At 38.6% G+C, this 20,163-nt stretch overlaps 1 protein-coding gene across 1 annotated transcript in view; it reads right to left on the bottom strand.

Annotated features, from left to right (window-relative positions):
- Nucleotides 1-5,001: 5,001 nt before the first annotated feature.
- HECW2 (HECT, C2 and WW domain containing E3 ubiquitin protein ligase 2) overlaps nucleotides 5,002-20,163 on the bottom strand; it is a 189,829-nt gene continuing 174,667 nt past the window's right edge. Inside the window, exons 25-29 of the mRNA XM_087707644.1 lie at nucleotides 19,272-19,418; nucleotides 18,122-18,236; nucleotides 15,481-15,566; nucleotides 11,533-11,645; nucleotides 5,002-6,876 (exon numbers count right to left, since the gene is read on the bottom strand). Of these exons, the coding sequence (XP_087563770.1) occupies nucleotides 6,765-6,876; nucleotides 11,533-11,645; nucleotides 15,481-15,566; nucleotides 18,122-18,236; nucleotides 19,272-19,418 (573 nt within the window). The 3' untranslated portion in view covers nucleotides 5,002-6,764. The remainder of the gene's footprint in view (nucleotides 6,877-11,532; nucleotides 11,646-15,480; nucleotides 15,567-18,121; nucleotides 18,237-19,271; nucleotides 19,419-20,163) is intronic.

Below are 20,163 nucleotides of genomic sequence, written 5' to 3'. Positions count from 1 at the left end.
CTACTTTCTCTACATGTAACTGCTGTCCTGTAACTAAGGCATTAATTTAAGCTGGTCATAGTGCCACATGTTGCTTCATTAAAAACACTAAAATTAAAATCTCTACCTTTCCTTAATTTCTTAGTTCTCTTTCAGATTAGAATTATTTGCAAATGTCTATTCAGAATTCCACAGCTCCCCTTTAACTTTTATAGCTAGAAATATCAAGGTCAAACTCTAAGTCATGTATATATTCATGCCATTTTAGTATTAACTTTGAAGTGCCATCTAGTCCTTTGAAGGTTAAACAAATCTAATTTTCTCGCCCTTTCCCTATGGGTTGAATGACAGGGAAGGAAAAAGGAGGGGAATTAATTTAGCTGCTACTCCGTTGTATCTCTCTTAAGAATGAATTGGGGAATTTATAAAACAGATGTATGGATGCCCATTTTGTAGATGTAACTATGGGCAGTTGATAACACATTAAGAACAATGCCACAAAATATAAAAGCATACAGTGATTACATGAAAAGCCCAACAATACAACACTCCACACAGTACAATTAAGCTTTATCTCACACGCCATCTAAAACCTCCCGATCCCCAAACCTTGGAGCATATCCAAGTCTTTAAAGCTTTGGAAAAACCAGCAGGGATCTAATCTTGGGATCTAATCTTGTTCCAGACAGCAGACCCTATAACACAAAACAACCATTTCCTAGGGACCTTCTTGATGGAATCCAGAGCATTCTTCTTCTTTGAGACCTGGAGAGTTAAGAAAGAAACAAATCGTGACCCGTCAAAACCGCGGAGGACAAAATCGCGATCGACGAAAGCGTGCATGTGACGTCATCACAGCGCGACGGAAAAAATTAAAAATTGAAATAAAATTAAAATTAAAGCAAGCCGATTCACATAAAGGTAAGGGTTAGGGTTAGGGTTAGGTTAAGGGTTAGGGTTAGGTATAGAGCGTTAGGGTTACGTTTAGCGTTAGGTTAAGGGTTAGCGTTAGGTTTAGCGTTACGTTAACGGTTAGGTTTAGGGTTAGATTTAGGGTTAGGTTAAGGGTTAGGTTTAGGGTTAGGTTTAGGGTTAGGTTTAGGGTTAGGTTTGGGGGGGTTAGGGTAAGGTTTTCGCTTTATTTTTACATTTTTCGATCACAGCGCGATGTTTTCGTCGCGCTGTGATGACGTCAAATGCGCGCTTTCGTCGAGCGCGATTTTGTCCTCTGCAGTTTTGTGGTGGAACCGAAACAAATAACCCAGCTTCATGGCATAAAAGGCTTTGGGTGTCAACCAACACCTTGAATTCTACCTGGAATTACACTAGGAGCCAGTACAGTTAATGGAACACAGGCATAGAAGGTGCAACTGGCGCACAGGATGAAAATGTGTGAAAGTCCTCCTGGCTACAGCTGCTACCTCCAAAGAAAACCCAGGAGTTCAGGAGGATCCCTTGATTGCACACCAGTTTTGAGTAAGCAGCCCCATCCAGAACTAAAGATGGAAAAATACTAGATATTGTGGGACCAAAAACTCACAGCCAATCTTGCTATGGTTGAGCTGAAGACTGGTCTTCCCCATCCAGACTCCCACAGCCTCCAAACATTGAGACAGAATTCTACTGGCACCCTTTGATTGGCCTGGGATAGAGGTGTAGATCTTGGTGTAATCAGCATATTGACGATATCCTCACTGGTGCCAATGGATTACCTCACCCAGCAGCTTCATGTTCATCAGTGGTGGGTTTCAAAAAAATTTGGAACCTCTTCTGTAGATGTGGCCTGCTTTCTGGGTCCACTGGTGGAAACTCTTCTAACCGGTTCGGTAGATTTGACGAACCGGTTCTACCGAATAGGTGCGAACTGGTAGGAACCCACCTCTGATGTACATGTTAAAACTGGGAGAAAGATTGAGCACCCAAGGAATCCCACAGAAAAGAGGTCATGGACTAGATTTCTCCTCTCAGCACTGATTGCAACTGGTCCTGGACAAAGGACAAGGACCAAAGCAGAAGTGTGTCTCTTATTCCTAGTCCCCCTAGAAAGATAATATGATCGAAAGCCACTAACAGGTCAAGGAAAGTCAGGATGAATACACCAACCCATTCCATTTTTGCTAAAAATAATTAAGAAGTGTGATTGATGCCATTGCAGTCCTATACCCAAGTCTAAATCCCAGTTGAAAGGATTCAAATGATCTTAAGAAAGAATTGGAGATAGAACAAAAGCTATCAAAAACATCAGATCCAGTATGGCTTCTTGAGGAGTGGGGAAAACCATAGCTTCTTTAAGCAGTGATAGGATTACCCCTTTCTTCAAAAACAAATTCATCACAAAGCTACATAGGTGTTCATTTTTTAAAATTCAAGCTTCGTTTTGGTGGCTTCTGCCTCACAAAATATAGTCCTTTTCTGCTCTGGTTTTGGAAAGTGATTCTATTGGGTTGAAAATAATTAACAAGAGAAAACAATAAGACATTTCAAAAGCCAAAGACTGAATTTAAAAAAGAGTGCTCTGCATCACCTTTCAGAGTTGTAGCTTTGGTGAAGGATTGGGTCCACAATAAAACTACATTCTTTCTCGAGCCTAGCTGCCCCCATCAGAAAAAAAAATATTATCACTGGAATTGAAAGCCCCAAAACAAATTCAATTAGCGTTGGATTCAAATCTCTCCATTTGTTTCCCAGCAGAAATAATTTCAAAGGGCACATTTTTCCTCTCCAGATAAGGATGCAAAACAAACGCATACGATTTTACTGAACTATAATATCTGGAGGAACCTAGAATTTGTGAGCTGCAAGTCTGAAGCTATGTTTGGACACTAGAACTGGTTTCACCATACAAAAAGGAAATTTAAATTTAGGATAGTAATTATATGATCACCTCTACAACAAAGCAGTGCCACAACTTTACTTGGAAACTACCGGTAGCACATTTGGGAAGAAGCCATAAATAGGGCTTAAATCTCAATTTGCATGTTTGTCAGTCATCAAATATAGTGGAGTTAGGATATAAACTATTAAAACATAAAAATACTATGATTACAAGTATTCCACGCTATTAATTATAGAGCTGCTGCTGTTAAGACTCCAGATTAGTCCCCACCTCCAGCTTTAATCCTCTTTTGATACGCATATAAAAAAGAATATAGCCAAGTAGATAATTGGCTGCCTTGGGACATTGGTGAAGGTTCAACCTCATGTCTGAAAAAGCTTTTGAGCAGTAAGTAGAGACTGTATTAACCTAAATCTATTTTTGCTCCTCCAAAGTAATTACGTCGCTGTAAAGCAGTGTTTCTCAACCTTGGCAACTTGAAGATGTCCGGACTTCAACTCCCAGAATCCCCCAGCCAGCATTCGCTGGCTGGGGAATTCTGGGAGTTGAAGTCCGGACATCTTCAAGTTGCCAAGGTTGAGAAACACTGCTGTAAAGTATCGCTTGATATAGTGGTTAAGATACTGTATTAGACTAGAACTGGGTAATTCAATAAAACCAGATTTTCAAAAAGCTAGTATTTCTTCATAATAAACCACAGTAACTCTAACATTAGTAAAAAGTTTCAGGAAGTCAACATTTTTCCACTGGATTTCCCTAAGTCCAAAAAGAGAATCTCAGAAACCATGGTAACATCTGTTGCAACATTAAGATGATCTGGATGACATCTGCAATAAATAACCTACCGTTATTTATAGTTGCTTTACAAACAGCTATAGTTGTTTGGAGATGTCAGAGCATAAACAAAAAGATACAATTCTCAATGTTAAAAAGTGAATTTCTGGAAGCCCGAGAGGAATCACAGAATTTATTCCCACAGCTTAAAAAAGCGAGCAAAATGCCAACCTAATATTCTCTGCCAACTTTATGACCTGCCAGAAAGCTTTTCTTCAGAAGCTCTGCCAGATGCTATTGCTGGATTTCCAACTTCCCTTGGAGATAATATGTTGAGCCTATTTATGTATTCAGTGAACAAAGGCTTTATCTTAGGCTGTACATAGGCTGGTCTTTTGATCAGAATTGAATTTCACTTTAAATGTTTTCCTAATCTAATCAGAAGTGATAGGATTGTTCATATTACACCCTGGATTTGTGTAGAATAGAATCACTTTGTTCAAAATAATAGAGCTGGTAAAAAAAAAGCAACCCAAAAATGGATAATGTAAGATATCACATCTTACAACATCCAGATTTGTGTAGTGGTTAATGTATCAGGCTAAAAACTGAGAGTTCACAAGTTCTAGTTTCACCTTAGGTTCAAAGCCAGCTCAGTAACCTTGGGCCAATTCCTCTCTCAGCCATAGGAAGTCAACATTTCATGTAACTCTGCAGTTAATACAGTTACATATTTGATATGGACGAAATTGTGTGTGCAATGCCTGTTTAATTAACATAAAATTATTTTTAGTCTTAATAAAACCAGACCTTGGACATACCATTTTTTCCATGTCAAATAAGTAACTTGTTCAATTTTTTTCTGAAGTAACAAATAAAAGAATATAGATTATAGATTATGAGTACACAAAGTGAATCTGAGTAGAACTAGGATACCAGCTTGAAAAAGCAGAATTTTCCTCCTCACAGGACAACAGGATCCCTTGTACATATAGTCTTCTGGATTATAAATTAGCAAACTAACTTAACACAAAATCTGTGGGCATTTTTATACTTTTTAAAATCTAAAATGACGTGAGTCATGCACTAAATTCTTGAAACATGAATCATTCTGAGATTTGTTCAATTGTTTGCCAACTGTAGAGAAAGTGCCTATCTGATGGTGAAATACTGAATTATTTGTGTGTTGTTGTTTTTTACCAATTTAGAAAAAGCAGAAAGTGAGGTATATACAATTGTATTTAAGAACAGACATTTTATCTTGGTTTTGAGGCTGACCATGATTTCCTCTCATTGTATTGGCTCAAACAAAACCAAAATCTTACTTAGGAAAGATATAGAAATAGCCTCCATTTGACATCACTGTAGCTAAGCTAGATTTCAGGTGAATGAAATCTAGCTTTTTCATAGCAATGACTAATTTAAAATGCATTTATCCCAGTCTGTTTCTAAGAGACAGGAATGGCAATGGCCTGAACATCATCCATGTCCATCAAGAGTAAAGAAGTAAATTACATGCCGTGTATTCATTCTTGGTGATCACCGGAACTAGAGTAAAAAACTAGACACCCCTTTCTCCTCTGCCATTTAGGAAACTGGTCTTTCAGCACAGGAGATTTTTATAAACAAGTTCAATCCCTTTTAATGTTTCTAAAATTAAAAGCTTATTTGACATGGCGAATTCATGCTTTCAGATAAACCATAGAAAAGTACTTCATTTTAAGAAACATTTATAAGAAAACTAATCAGTGAAAATGTGGGTTTAGAAAGACACTTCAAACAATTTACATCTTGGAGACAGTTTGCTGCTAAATGTGAGAGTGACACAAAGTGGTTCATCCATTTAGGTGCTAGTCCTCTTGTTTTTCCAGATCCATTGAAATGCTTATAATAGTGCTGTACAAAAGTAAAAAAAGCAGCAAAATATGAAACGTGTACTCAGCTGCATCTGTATTCAGCTCTAATGAAATTAGTTAATGGAGGAAAATAAGTGCATTTGAAATAAAATGCATATTACACATTATTACATGTAGCGAGCTTTAAAAATTATTATTTAACTGTGCAGAATGCCGACATTAACTAGAATGTAACTGGGAAATAAAAATCAGGTACTTTAAAGTAGCTACCTCCTATAGATTTTGGATGAAGTGATACATATTTTTTGTTATTTAATTCACAATATCCCTTTGGTACATTCGGTGCAAAAAATAGTTTCAGGAATACCTTACCTTTATAAAAATAAAGGTGTGTGTTTGTGTGTGTGTACACACACACACACACCTTAAGTGTGTAAAGAATTGAACACAAGAACTATTTAACCATGGAAAAGTGAAAAGAACAAAAAAGGTCTATTTTCTTATTTACACCCTAAGAAAATCAATATTATGAACTTATAAAAATAAACAAAAGTCACTGTGTAAGAGGCTTTCTTCTTCCTGATATGCTGTGATAAACTCACATTATTTTTTTAAAAAGCCTTCATGCAGTATAAAGAATAAAATTAACCATTAATCTCTTACAATAGTTCCCCTTCTGTTAAACATGATTTGCATATACAATTGTACAGGTTTTCCTAATTAAAAGTCTTTCTGTTCACACCATCTTTTGCTGCCAAGTTTTCTTCATACCCTCGTTAAGCTGCAGAAAATAACTGTTCCTTGTGCTGTATCTTTGAAATGCAATAGATGTCATGCAGGCACACATAGATTTAGGTATAGCATATATAGCATATTCTTGTATTGTGTAAGACATATAGTAGTGTACCATTGGGAAATAACTCCTATTTGATTTTTAGAAAGCATTTTTACTTATCCTCTTACAATTTAGCAGCAAGCTAACAACCTTTGTATTTCACTGAACTCTGAATTTTCATGAAATCCATTTTTGAGATGTATTAGATTTTGCAGCGGTCTAATTGTTGCTAATCTCTCGTCATTTTTTTAAAAAAATCCAACTAAGTTTTAAACATTTGGTGCTCAGGGGAACAAGGCCACAATCCTCGCTCTAGAGTACTCATGCAGCTGTTACAGTTTTTCTCATTCATAAAGTCCCATTCTTCCAATTGCACTGTACAATAGGTTTTTTTTTTAAATCTTTGCCACTTGCTGTAAGCATTTGTGTATTTTGGGGGAGTGATCCACAAAAGTCCCAGATACTGGGTTAGACAATTTCTGTCTTATTCAAGACCAAATGTGCTTGTCTCTTCAACAGCTGTCAACAGCTTCTCATAGAGCATGGAGAACGATGGGTAAGGAGGAAGGTCAAGACGATTGAAACAAGTGTGAGCTCTGGGGAAAAATGGAGAGAAAGTTTTTAGGACACCAAAAATCAAATGTGGAAAAACTAAGAACAAGAACTTCTTCCCAAACATACTCTAATTTAGAAATTATTATTTTTTATTTCTCATATATACATTCACAATTATATAATCTCATAACTGTTGTTAATAATATGTATTTATAACAATTTTTCTCCCCTACAATTGACAATATAATTGAGATTGCTTTCTTACCATCCCATACACCCATCTTATTTTACAACAATCCTACTTCTTCTTCCTTCCTTCCCTCCTTCCCTCCTTTCTTCTCTCCTTCTCTCCTTCCTTCCCTCCTTCCTTCGCCCTTCCTTCCCTCCTTTCTTCTCTCCTTCCCTCCCTCCTTCCTTCCCTCCTTCCTTCTCTCCTTCTCTCCTTCCATTCCTCCTTCCTTCCCTCCTTTCTTCTTTCCTTCCTTCCCTCCTTCCTTCCCTCCTTCTCTCCTTCCTTCCCTCCTTCCTTCTCTCCTCTCCTTTCTTCCCTCCTTCCTTCCCTCCTTCCTTCCCTCCTTCCCTCCCTCCTTCCTTTCCTCCTTCCTTTCCCTCCTTTCTTCTCTCCTTCCCTCCTTCCTTCTCTCCTTCCCTCCTTCCTTCTCTCCTTTCTTCTCTCCTTCTCTCCTTCCTTCCTTCCTTCCTTCCTTGCTTCCCTCCCTCCTTCCTTTCCTCCTTCCTTTCCCCTTTCTTCTCTCCTTCCCTCCTTCCTTCTCTCCTTCCCTCCTTCCTTCTCTCCTTTCTTCTCTCCTTCTCTCCTTCCTTCCCTCCTTCCTTCCTTGCTTCCCTCCCTCCTTCCTTTCCTCCTTCCTTTCCCTCCTTTCTTCTCTCCTTCCTTCCTCCTCTCCTTTCCCTTCTCTCCTAATTTAGAAATTAATTTATTCCTAGATGAACTGTAAAAACATTTATTGTTATTTTTCTATGCCTCTGTCTAAAAGCACTATATACTTGGTTTCTAGTTGTTTGCGCCAAAGTAGTAGCCAATGTGTAGTGTATTTTTAATTTAGATTTTTAGAAATCTTCTACAATGTTTTTGCTTTTGAAAACTACTGGGATGGGGGGAGGGGGAAAGGAGATAGATCTTTAAAGAAATTAAAATAAGATTAAAAAGATAGTGCAGTCCCTGCAAATTTTATTTGCTAATCGTTGCTGACTATAGGGGGTGGTGCTCATCTCCATTTGCCTTTGAGAGAGTACTGTCATTGTGCCAGCACTGTCCGAAGACTTGTCCACAGTCATGTGGCCAGCAAGGTGTCCTGGAGGGCTGTTACCTTCCCACCAAAGTGATTCCTATTTATCTACTCGCATTTGCATGCTTTCAAACTCACCCCCATCATATGGCACTTGGGTCTCAAATCTGGGCTGTCTGCTTTCCAGCCGACAAACCAAGGATCTTAACCCGCTGAGCCAACACGTCCCAGTCAAAATAAGAACTTTGCAATATTTTCAAGATTACAAATCAGAGCTTTTCAGCAGCATGCCAAAAGCCATTTGCAAAGAGTGGAAGTTATCAGAACAAAAAATAAAATTAGACTTAATTTAATAGAGTTGCTATTACTTTATTAAAATACGTTGTAAATTATTCATTTGGTGGATCTTAAAAAAGAGGCAATATTGTTCTAGCCAGTTCATTACTCTCATATATTTCAGGACACCAAATCTGCAAATAAATTGTCTCTATTGCAACTTTGGTAAAGTACTTGAGTTCTCAGGAAGGAAGACTAGAGTAAGAATTCTCCTGGGTTACATTATATTTATTGATAATTCTCATTTTCTAATATGGTAACATACTTCCTTAGATAATAGGTTTTTTTTATGACCATGTCCATTAACTTTCCTTTTAAAATTATTCATTCATTTTTAGTTTCATCATAAAATGAAATTACTATGGATCCAAAACCCAATATAACTTGACAAGAAGTTTCATTCATGGAGGTTCAAATTGATTACCCACAAAGAAGAAGGGACTAAATTGGATGACATAAAGCAGCATCACTGCTTGGTCTCACACCTGTCCATCTTCATCCTTATGAGTAATACTCATTCACCTATATATATGCTGACTCTGTAAACCGCTTAGAGAGGGCTGAAAGCCCTATGAAGCGGTATATAAGTCTAACTGCTATTGCTATTGCTATATGCCCTCCCTTATTTTATCACCCTACATATTTCAACATGGATGGAACCTTTACCCTCATGGCTCCAGTGAGCTCAAAGTGCAGGAAGATAAGGAGAAGGATCTACCGCAATTCTGTTTTCCTTTATATCTCAACTACAATAAGTTGAAAGTGAATCGTGCACATAGGAGCAAAACTGGTTCCCCATGACAGTAAAGCTTCAGCTTAATTGACCTGAGAAATGTTCAGGGAAGACTATAATCTTAATGTGTCTCAGCAGAACATAAACTAAGAATGTATTTGCAGCTGAAAACTCAAGACAGGTTAGGCAGTATTTTAAATCAGTCTCCAGTAACACAGCAGCAGATTCCTGGAGGGAAATCTCCCTGCCTCCAAAAAAAACGGGTAGCCAGTCAGTTAATACTAGGCAGCATCTGGAACTTGTACTATTGAGTGCTTGAAGAATTCTGTACACAAGTACTATGGAATTGAAGAAAACTTTCTTTTCATCCAAAGTTGAGACAGGATCAAAGTACGATTCCTTAAATGTTTATGATTAATCTTATGTTTTATTTAAATATGTTTACATCCATACCTACACTTAAAAGTGCTTACATGCTTTTAAATGTTGTTAAGTCATGCTAAAATTATGAGTCCAGGTCAGCAGCAAAGAAAGGACATGTCAGAATTAAAAATTAATTAAATCTATTTTCAGGCTTTCAATGTGTTAACATTTATTATGATCTACATGGTGGCGGGGGGGGGGGAACATCAGGCTGTTTTATTTCACCTATTCTCAGAGGTATTATTATTTCTCAATCTGAGAGGTAATGGGTATAAACACAAGAGATTTTCCAGCACACTTTAAATTAACCACAATTTATATGCCAGGATATGACAAGCTGTAGTTAAGGAAAAATAGAAGCAAACGTTTAGAGGCATGCCACGGGAATGGGGATGAGAGAAAGAATCAGCCAAAGGCTTGCTGCTAATTGGTTAAAAGAAAAAAAAAATCCAGTGCTGCCTAAGAAGCTCACTGTTGCTGTCTGCTCAACCGTGGCACGACAAAACCACGCTCGACTAAAGCGCACCCAATTAAACCGCGTCGCTGATGTCATCAACAGGGCGACAACAGCGAGCACGGAGAAAGAAGGGTGCTTTAAATAGCGCTTTGAAAGCAAGCCAATTCAACTTAAGGTAAGGGTTAGGTTTAGGGTTAGGTTTAGGGTTAGGTTAAGGGTTAGGGTTAGGGTTAGGGTTGGGTTAAGGGTTAGGGTTAGGATTAGGTTTAGGGGGGTTAGGTTTAGGTTTAGGGGTTAATTTTAGGTTTAGCGTTTACAGCGTGCTTCTGTCTCCGCGCTGTTGTCGCCCTGTGATGACGTCAGCTACGCGGTTTCGTCGAGCGCGCTTTAGTCGAACGCGGTTTTGTGGTGGAACCCTGCTCAACACATTACAGTATTCTGCAGAGCAGAACAATAGGATCTTTTTGGCTATACTCTGACAGATATTCAAATTAATAACTTAGAGGTAGCAGAGATACAAGGACACAACTCTTGATAAACTAGTTTTTTACAGTTATCAGAAAAGCAGTAACTAGAGCAGAAGAGCAGCAACTATAAATGTAAGAATGCAGCCATCTCGTTCTCTTCCAAATCTTCGGTTTCTTTCTCTTTGCTTGTGCGTCCTGACAGAGTGACAGTCCGTTACTTCTCTGAGGAAGGGGCAGCTGATACTCTGCACTCATATTGTAATTATAAGGCCATCATAATCATGGGTATGACTGGGCAATTGAAGCTCCACCCCTCTTCAACATGTGCCATCACTGTGGACACTCCTAGTAAGAGATGTTCCTGCTTCTGACTTTGGTGCTTCTAGCTCTCACTAAAAGCAGCATCTTCTGTTACTACTAGTCTTATGGATTTTTTCCCCACATCATTAGGTTTTCAATACTTGCTCAAAGAGTCTGCTTTCCACTTCTTTTAACAAACATTCCAGAGGTGGGTTCCTACCAGTTCGCACCTATTCGGTAGAACCGGTGCGTCAAATCTACCGAACCGGTTAGAAGAGGTTCCACCAGTGGACTCGGAAAGCAGGCCACACCTACAGAAGAGGTTCCAAAAAATTTTGAAACCCACCACTGAAACATTCATTCCTTGACACAGACATATAATGCTATATTCTACCCAGGACCATAATCAGGACAAGCACTGGGACTACAGTCAGATATTACCGTATACATCAATGGGAAAAGACAAAGATAGAGGGAAAAAACAGGGCAGAAAGGAATTGTTTCAAAACACTGTTACTACAGTATGTTTGTATTTCATGTAGAAATTTGCTGAAAAGCAAGAGTGTTTTTTGGAGACAAAAATAAAATAAGAGTGGTTTTAAGCTTCACAGTAAGCAAATCTAAGGAACAGGGAACAAAATTATGCTGAATCCCTCGATTTTCTTTTATTGAAAGAAACCCCAAATCTTCTGCTACCAGTGGATTTATTTTAAACATTCTTAGAGTTACTTTACCTGGGCAGAGCAGTGATTTTGCCCCATTTTTCTACACAGAATCTTCTTGGTCCATTGCTTCCTCTCAAAGAAGCAAAACCTTCATAAGGTATACTCGATGTGCCTGTAACAAACTGGAAAATAACATAAAACGCTGTAACTATTTATTATTGAAAAGGGTGATCTAATGCAGTGTTTCTCAACGTTGGCAACTTGAAGATGTCCGGACTTCAACTCCCAGAATTCCCCAGCCAGCAAATGCTGGCTGGGGAATTCTGGGAGTTGAAGTCCGGACATCTTCAAGTTGCCAACGTTGAGAAACACTGATCTAATGCATAGTTCTATTTTTTATTTTCTATTTTTAAATACATAGATGACCTCTTACATGCATTTATCTGGAAAATGATAAAAATTGGTTTCTCGATTGTGTTTGTAGAAAGGGCAATTGAGACAATGCATACAGGAAACAAACACGGATCCAGCTTTTGAAAGGAGATACAGTATAATATGCTAAATACCACAAGCTGCAATCTTTTCAAGACTTTATTGAACCCTATGGAAGACGTATGTTGGTGGAACATAGAGTACTTCTGAACGAGGCTACTGATTATGCTGTATGGATCTGGCTATGAGAGCTTTTGGGATTATAACTACAACTGCCTTGTCTTGCTGCAGGGACAGTCCACTTACTGCTTTCTAAAGATATTTCAGTGAGGTAAGATGAAGGCAGATCAAGGTGATGCCGTGGGAAATTAGTCTTTTCCGTTAGAGCATGTAATTAGTTCTTTGCTATGCAAACATTTTGAGGTCAAATGGAGTAGGGGCCTAGGATAGATTTGTGATCAATAGAGCCTCAACTGGCCTCCTCCTCTTCCCATTTGGCTCCCAGAAAGGTTCTACCACAAAACCGCGGACGACAAAATCGCGGTCGACGAAAGCGTGTATGTGACGTCATCACAGCGCGACGAAAAAGATCGAAAAAGATCAAAAAATGTAAAAATAAAGCTAAAACCTTCCCCTAACCCCCCCAAACCTAACCCTAAACCTAACCCTAAACCTAACCCTTAACCTAACCCTAAAGCTAACCCTAAACCTAACCCTTAACGTAACGAAAAACCTAACGCTAACCCTTAACCTAACGCTAAACGTAACGCTAACGCTCTAACCCTAACCATAACCCTTAACCTAACCCTAACCCTAACCCTTAACCTAACCCTTACCTTTATGTGAATCGGCTTGCTGTAATTTAATTTTTATTTCAATTTTTCGATCTTTTTCGTCGCGTTGTGATGACATCACATACGCGATTTCGTCGACCGCGCTTTTGTGGAATGCGCTTTTGACGGGTCACGGCCAGAAAAGCCAGGGTCTTCCTGGCAATTCAAGGATTTTTTTAAAAAAAGAGGAATATCAGCCTTGTGAACCAACTTTTATGAGGTCACTACTCCCATTGGTAATCCTGTAAAGTCAACTGCCTCCAATACATAATGATTTTCCCACTGGTAACTTCCCTTGCAATCTCTGTCTCATTCCTTTTCTTTGTGACTGCCTTGTCTCGCCTATCCCACCAAGCACAGATTGTTTGGCTTCCCTGTAAACAGATAGGAACAGGGAAAATAAAGAGTATCTGCACTTGGCTGGTGAGATGGGCTGGGTCACGTGGTGGGAGGCATTCCCGTCTATACGGACATCACCAGTATTCCCAATCTCCTTCTTTGCGTCTTGCTCTTCGGACAGCAGCAATCTGCCATTAAAGGACAAGATCTAGCATCGTGACCCGTCAAAACCGCGGTCCACAAAAGCGCGATCGCCGAAAGCGCGCATTTGACGTCATCACAGCGCGACGAAAAAAATTAAAAATTGAAATAACAATAAAATTAAAGCAAGCCGATTCACATAAAGGTAAGGGTTAGGGTTAGGGTTAAGTTAAGGGTTAGGGTTAGGTTTAGAGCGTTAGGGTTACGTTTAGCATTACGTTAAAGGTTAGCGTTAGGTTTAGCGTTAGGTTAAGGGTTAGGTTTAGGGTTAGATTTAGGCTTAGGTTAAGGTTTAGGTTTAGGGTTAGGTTTGGGGGGGTTAGGGTAAGGTTTTCGCTTTATTTTTACATTTTTCGATCACAGCGCGATGTTTTCATCGCGCTGTAATGACGTCAAATGCGCGCTTTCGTCGACCGCGATTTTGTCGTCCGCGGTTTTGTGGTGGAACCATCTAGCATATTTTACCCAAAACTGCTTCATTATATTACACTCAAAATGTATGGAATCATTAACAAATGGGATTGTCCTGGTCTCATAAGTTTCCCCTACGTCAGTGGTTGCCCATGCCCCACAGGGGGGGGGGGCAATTTGATTTTTAATGGGGGCAATTTGAACCTTGTTTAAACCAAATTAATGGCCTTTTAGGCTTCCTCTGTGTAAGTAGAGTTCACTTTTTGAGTAAAGTAAGAATTATATGTCACAGGGAGGGCATCAGGATTTTAGAGATGCTTAGGTGGGGCATAGCCAAAAAATGGTTGGGAACCACTGTCCTACATTATTAGCAGCAATGGTAAAAATTTATTCCCAATTAAAGCAATCTACATGACCAGTGAGTAGTGGGATAATGTCCTTATTTAAGCAATTGAATGAGTAGGAGAAGAAGACAAATATTCAGTGACGTGCAGTCAGGGGAGGCAGGGCCTCACCACTGTCATCATGAAAAGAAAAACAATGTAAAAGGAAAAAGGCTGAGCTAGTTGCTGCCAGAGTCACAGTGGATGACTCTGCTTAATGCTTAACTGTTTAAAAAAGCCTCTAACAAAGTGCCCTCTACAGGAGGAGGCGGGAGAACCACGTGCCTCATTTAGTCTGACTTTATGATCACTCAAGCAGAGTTAAGCAAGGGTTAAAAGCCAAAAAATTCCTTATGTAGATGAGGCACGTGGTTCCCTTGCCTCCTCCTGTAGAGGGCATTTTTTAGAGGCTTTTTTAAACAGTTAAGCAGAGTCATCCACTGGGCAAAAGAAAGAAAGCGGCAGCCCGCCACTGGCTTTCTTTTGTCCGCCTCTATGTTGGACTTAGCGGCGGGCAAAAGAAAGCCAGAGGTGGGCTGCCGCTTTCTTTCGCCCGCCTGTCAGAACTCAGGCGGGCAAAAAAAAGAAAGCGCTTTAGACAGTGGGATGTCGGAGGAGAAGACTGCCTCACCAGCCATAAACCTCATCGCACGTCACTGCAAATATTATACTATAGAATACTATATAGGTTTCTTGCAATTGAATGTAGTAATACATTAGACTTTGAGGTCACAATATTAGCCAATAATCTGTATTTAATACAAAGCTTTCTTTAAAAAAAACATCTTAATGACCACTTCTTATTTTTTCAGTCTAAAAAAATGGAAGAGGAAGAGGAAGGAAAAAATAATAGCAGGTTTCATCCTCCTTTCCTGGCCCCAACAGATTTTCAGCCGCAGCATAAAATACAGAAAATAGAAGAATATGTCTCTTTCATTCCATTTTGTTCTGATAGTGAGGGGGGGGGGTTGTTTGGAATTCTATTTTCAGACATTTTTGCCTTTGTTTTAGTTTTCTTACTAATTTTAAAAAATCTATAATCACGCAGAAAATGTTATGCAAACTTAAATCTTTTGGGCAGGTTCTGAAGTAGTGAAAGAGTTTTCCTTAATTTTTATGAGAAAAGACAGCAAGATAAAGCATGTTTCATCCCAGGAATTATAAATGGAAAAAAATGTAACAATGAATGTACCACTGACTTATTCCCACTACTGAAACCTATTATTAAATATTTCAAACACAAATCCATGCCCCCCCCAAAAAAACTATAATTGCTGTTTTCATATGAATGCATCAGGAAAGGAGTGAGAATTACTTATCAAGCCATTCAACAATTTTGAGATTCCAACTTTTCATAGTTTTTAATTAGCTTTTTATTATGTTGATGACAACTAAAATTATGCTAACTGCAACCTTACTTGTAAAAGCCGTAACCGTTGCTCATTGTTGAATCTTTCCACGGCAGCCCAAAACCATCGAATTACAATATGATTATCATGGTATCCTGTTTAATTACAATTAAGAATATATTATTGAGGGCAATCTTACTTTTAAAAAATAATGAGAAAATGTTAAGAAGTGAGAAATATTACAGATGCAGGCCCTAACATTTCCTAAGTTAACCTATAGAATCTATATATGAGATTAATTCTCGTTCCCCTGGGAGACTTTCAGAATGTACTGTCATGTTTGGACATGAAACTTCACAAAAATGTACACGGGTTAAAACATGAGTTAAAAATTACTGATGATAGAAAAGTTGGAGGAATGATGGATATATTATCTAAGGAGAATAAGATAAAGTGACAGAAAAACAGCCTCAGGAAATAATGGGGAACTGAATGCAAGGTTTTAAACTACCTAAGATAAAAGTATGGCAAAATAGTTTGGGATAATTCCTATCGTAGTATGTATCAAATCTGTTTTTTATTAACCAAAATATTTGAAAGTCTGTAATATAAATTGAATAGAACAAGGGAGATTACTGAAAGAACCCTCACATCAGAAGGAATCTCTTGAGTATATGAGTTTTCAGCTAGTACTGTAGAACATGAAATGATAAGTTTTCCTCTGCTACAAGTTCTCAAATATAGTCTGGATTGTTATTTATCAGAGATCCTGTGATAGATAACCACTGGGTTAGGAATATTTATTGTTGATGATTTTAATGTTTTTTTATGCTGTAAGGTGTCCTGAGTCACTTCATAGCGAGATGGGTAGCAAATAAATTGAATAATAAATCTATTTAAAAATACTCTAGAGCAGGGGTCTCCAACCCCCAGGCTGGAGCCCACGACCAGGCCAAGGCCTGTTCAAAACTGGGCCACGGGAGAGATGGGCAAGCATGTGCATGTGAAACTCCACTCTCATGAGCGGAGGACACTTGTATTCATGTGCAAAGCTCCATTCATGTGGATGGAGGGTATGTGCATCTGCCACTCACACAAATGGAGCTATGCACAGACATGCATGTGCACCTACCAGTCACATGCCCCCACTGGATCCAGCCGCCAAGCTGGAAAGGTTGGAGATCACTGCTCTAGGGGAACCTCTAGGTTGAATCAGATGACTTCTACTGTCATCTAATCTTATCCCTTTTGAGGAGAGGCCGCCTGTCAGGCCTGCAGTCATATTCCTTGCTGCATCTTTGGCCAGCCACACTCTCTATTATTTTACTATGCTGTTTCATTAGTGGGGAATTGGGAGAGGGAATAGTAAGGAGTAGAATGTGTTGTTGTCAAAATAAAATTCCTTTCTAGAAACCAAGGTCATCTTTTGTTCTCTACACCTCTGAGCCTGACCGGAACTGGAAGGGTGGAACTGCCAGCGTGGCAATGGAAGATTGGACCATGTGATGGACTTGTGGGTATAGGGGCAAGATCATGAACTTTCAACTGGGTGGGAAAACCTGGGAAGCTTTTAGATTCGGGTTTTCCCAGAAGTGCCAACATGTCTCTCTTAATAAATTGGAACTTTGAGGAATACTTTGCCTTGGACTCTGATTTAATTTTGGATCATATTTGGAACGCTGACATCTACAGTACTTTCAAACTCTATGGTTTATGATTTAGTCTTTCCAAACATATAAATATATAAATACATAGGTGAACATTCAAATAATTATATTCAACATACTCTTCTTTCCCACAAAAAGATATTTTGGACTTATGTTTTTTGAATGTCAATCTAAATCACAAATACAAATATTTAAATGCTGCATGAGAAGACATTTTTGTAATAGTGGTGCAAGGGAACATCTAAAATAAAATAAAATATACCATATGAAATCATTTTTAAAGTAAAATATATCTAAAATTCTATTGAACCCAAGCAATTTATTTGAATCCCAAATCTATTTACATTTATTTTAAAACATGGATGTATTCACGTTTTAATTACTTTATTTCCATTGATTTTCTTTAAAATATTGTCTGTGTCTGCACCAGCAACAGACTTTTTACAAAAGATGTAAGCATGTTTCAATTTGCTTCCAGAAATAAAGTCCAAGTACCACTTAATTCAATTCTTAACTGTCAGAGTCTCATTTCATTGAAAAGTCTCTTTTCCCCCAACTTTTGCCATCTTTACTATCTGCTATAAATTAAAAACCAGGGTATCTTCATATCTTAGAACAGGAGTGTCAAACCCATGTCATCATGGCAACATCACATGATGTATCGGGACTTTTTTCCCCTTTGCTAAATTGGGCGTGAGCATGGCCAGCACATGACACATCCGGCCCATGGGCCGCGAGTTTGACAGCCCTGTCCTAGACTAACTTACTTGATCTCACATATTGGCAGTCATGCTGTTTTGGATTTTTTTTACCTCTTTTATCAAATGAAAGGATTGCCCGTTCCAAAATGGGAAAATCTAAAGACAGCTGAAAACTCAACGTAACACCATATGTTTGTGAAATTATACTGCAAATTAAAATAGTTTTTTGGGATTCCTCTAAAATAAAATAAAAAACAATCACACTTTTATTTAATTCTATTTATGATCACTCAGGATAACTACAGCCAACAATATATGTATGTGTGTTTTAGAAGATGTCACCTCCTCTGTATTCAGTGTTATTTCTCCAGTCACTTAAGTCAATTTCTGCAGTGCCAGCAATAACCAATTCTAGTTCTCTTGCATCAAATACAGACACCAGTCTAGCATCAACCACCTAGGAGAGAATATATATATATTCAATACGTATCCTTTGCTGTTTTTCTTTCCACCAATTATTATTATATACGGTCCATAATTCATAATACTATAATTTTTGGTGCAACGTTTAGATCTAGCCACTAAATTTGAAAGAAAAGTATTTCTCTCATTCTCTAGTGTATTTTTAAAATGTAAGCAGAGCATTAGAAGGCATATTCATACCACAAATAATGTGTGGAAATATCTCCAAGCAGTGCATTCTCAAGATCAAATTTTAGATGTTCAGCAGAATTTGTTCCACTGAATTTGTTCCACTGAAGTATACTGTATACTAGCAGGAATTGTGATTCTTGAACCGAAGGCTGATTTACTGCCAGGAATATTCAATAGCTTTTTCTTTTAACATCCCCTGTGATGACATCTAGAACACGTGTCAAACTCGTTGTCATCTCATGACGTTCTTTCCCTTCGCGGAACTGGGGTGGGCTTGGCCTTCCCATGACGCATCCAGCCCGCTGGCTGCCAGTTTGACACCCCTGATCTAGAAAGTCAGGCCAAGGGTATAATTAGCTCCACTTGACTTGTGGTAGTTCTTCAGGCTTGAGCCAGACATTTTTCAAGCCCTATTTGGAAATGCCAGATTGAATGATGGGAACCTGTTGCATGAAAAGCATTTGCTCTGCACTTAAGAAATAGGTTCTCCCATCATGCAGCTTGTGCCCCAAATGAATGAACTTGAAAACAACTGAAACTGTCTAGGTAAAAATAAGCAACTTCAAAATGCAGCATAATTGTGCTGGCAACACTAACTGGTTACCATCTTCATGTGTAGGAATTAATACATTATCACAAGCAACTCTAGTTGCCTCACTTTGGTGACATTAATGTCATATTCTGAGTGGAACAACTTCAAAGGCAATGCAGTGGTTTCCAACATGATTTAAACAGTTGCAGGATAGGAAATAATTATGAATCATAGATAATCCTAAAACGTGCCAAATGCTCTAGGCACTTAATGCATGCAATATATGAAAACAGATTTATTTTTTACCTCATAAAAACCACGTACTAAACTTTCTGTCTGCTGTACCACACCTCTCTCAATTCTCCATTTCACCATTCTTTCTATATATTCCTTCTTGTTCTTTTCTGTCACAGGGATGTTGGCACCTCCAGGTTTCAATTCCCTTTCAGTAATCTTAAAAGCAAATGACCACCAATATATTATAAAGCAGGATCTATTGCAAAGAGAAATTTTAATCTATCAAAGTGGTACTAATTCCCCCAAATGACTGATAAAAATCCTTCTGAAGCGGTCAAATTTGGTCAATAGAGAAAGAGCTAAAAGAAAAATTAATCTTTGGAGCTAATGGCACCAAGTACAAAACCTGAAAGCATCAAAAGGGGGAATACAAAGAAAGCATTCTAGAAAAGGGATGTTAGCAGCACTTCTTAATGTACATATTAGAACAAGAATTCGTGTAAAATGAAGAATTCTTATCCCAGGAGTTTTAAAACATAGTATAACTTCTGGATACTGGATGCTTACCAGCATTGCTATCTGTAGGAAACAGCTTCTACCCACCCCACCCCACCTCCAGAGGTGAGTTCCTATCGGTTCGCACCGGTTCGGTAGAACCGGTTCGTCAAATCTACCGAACCGGTTAGAAGAGGTTCCACCAGTGGACCCGGAAAGCAGGCCACACCTACAGAAGAGGTTCCAAAAATTTTTGAAACCCACCACTGCCCACCTCCATACTCCAAATTGTCTCTGTTTTAGAAGAACCTCAATTACAACACTGAAGGCTTCTTATCCTGGAGGACTTCTGGATCTATACTGAATTGGCCCAGTCAGGAGCAGTTCAGGATTATTTATCCCAATTACTGTTTGATTCCATACATACAGCAGGACACACTTAGATTTGGGTTTTGTTTAGGAACCA

This window comes from Thamnophis sirtalis, unplaced genomic scaffold (assembly GCF_051295495.1).
Source record: "Thamnophis sirtalis isolate CommonGarterSnake01/CBP01778 unplaced genomic scaffold, rThaSir2_p1.2 scaffold_1, whole genome shotgun sequence".
Lineage (NCBI taxonomy): Eukaryota > Metazoa > Chordata > Lepidosauria > Squamata > Natricidae > Thamnophis > Thamnophis sirtalis.
Note: the sequence above shows the minus strand (reverse complement) of the source record. Positions and strands in the feature narration are given on the sequence as shown.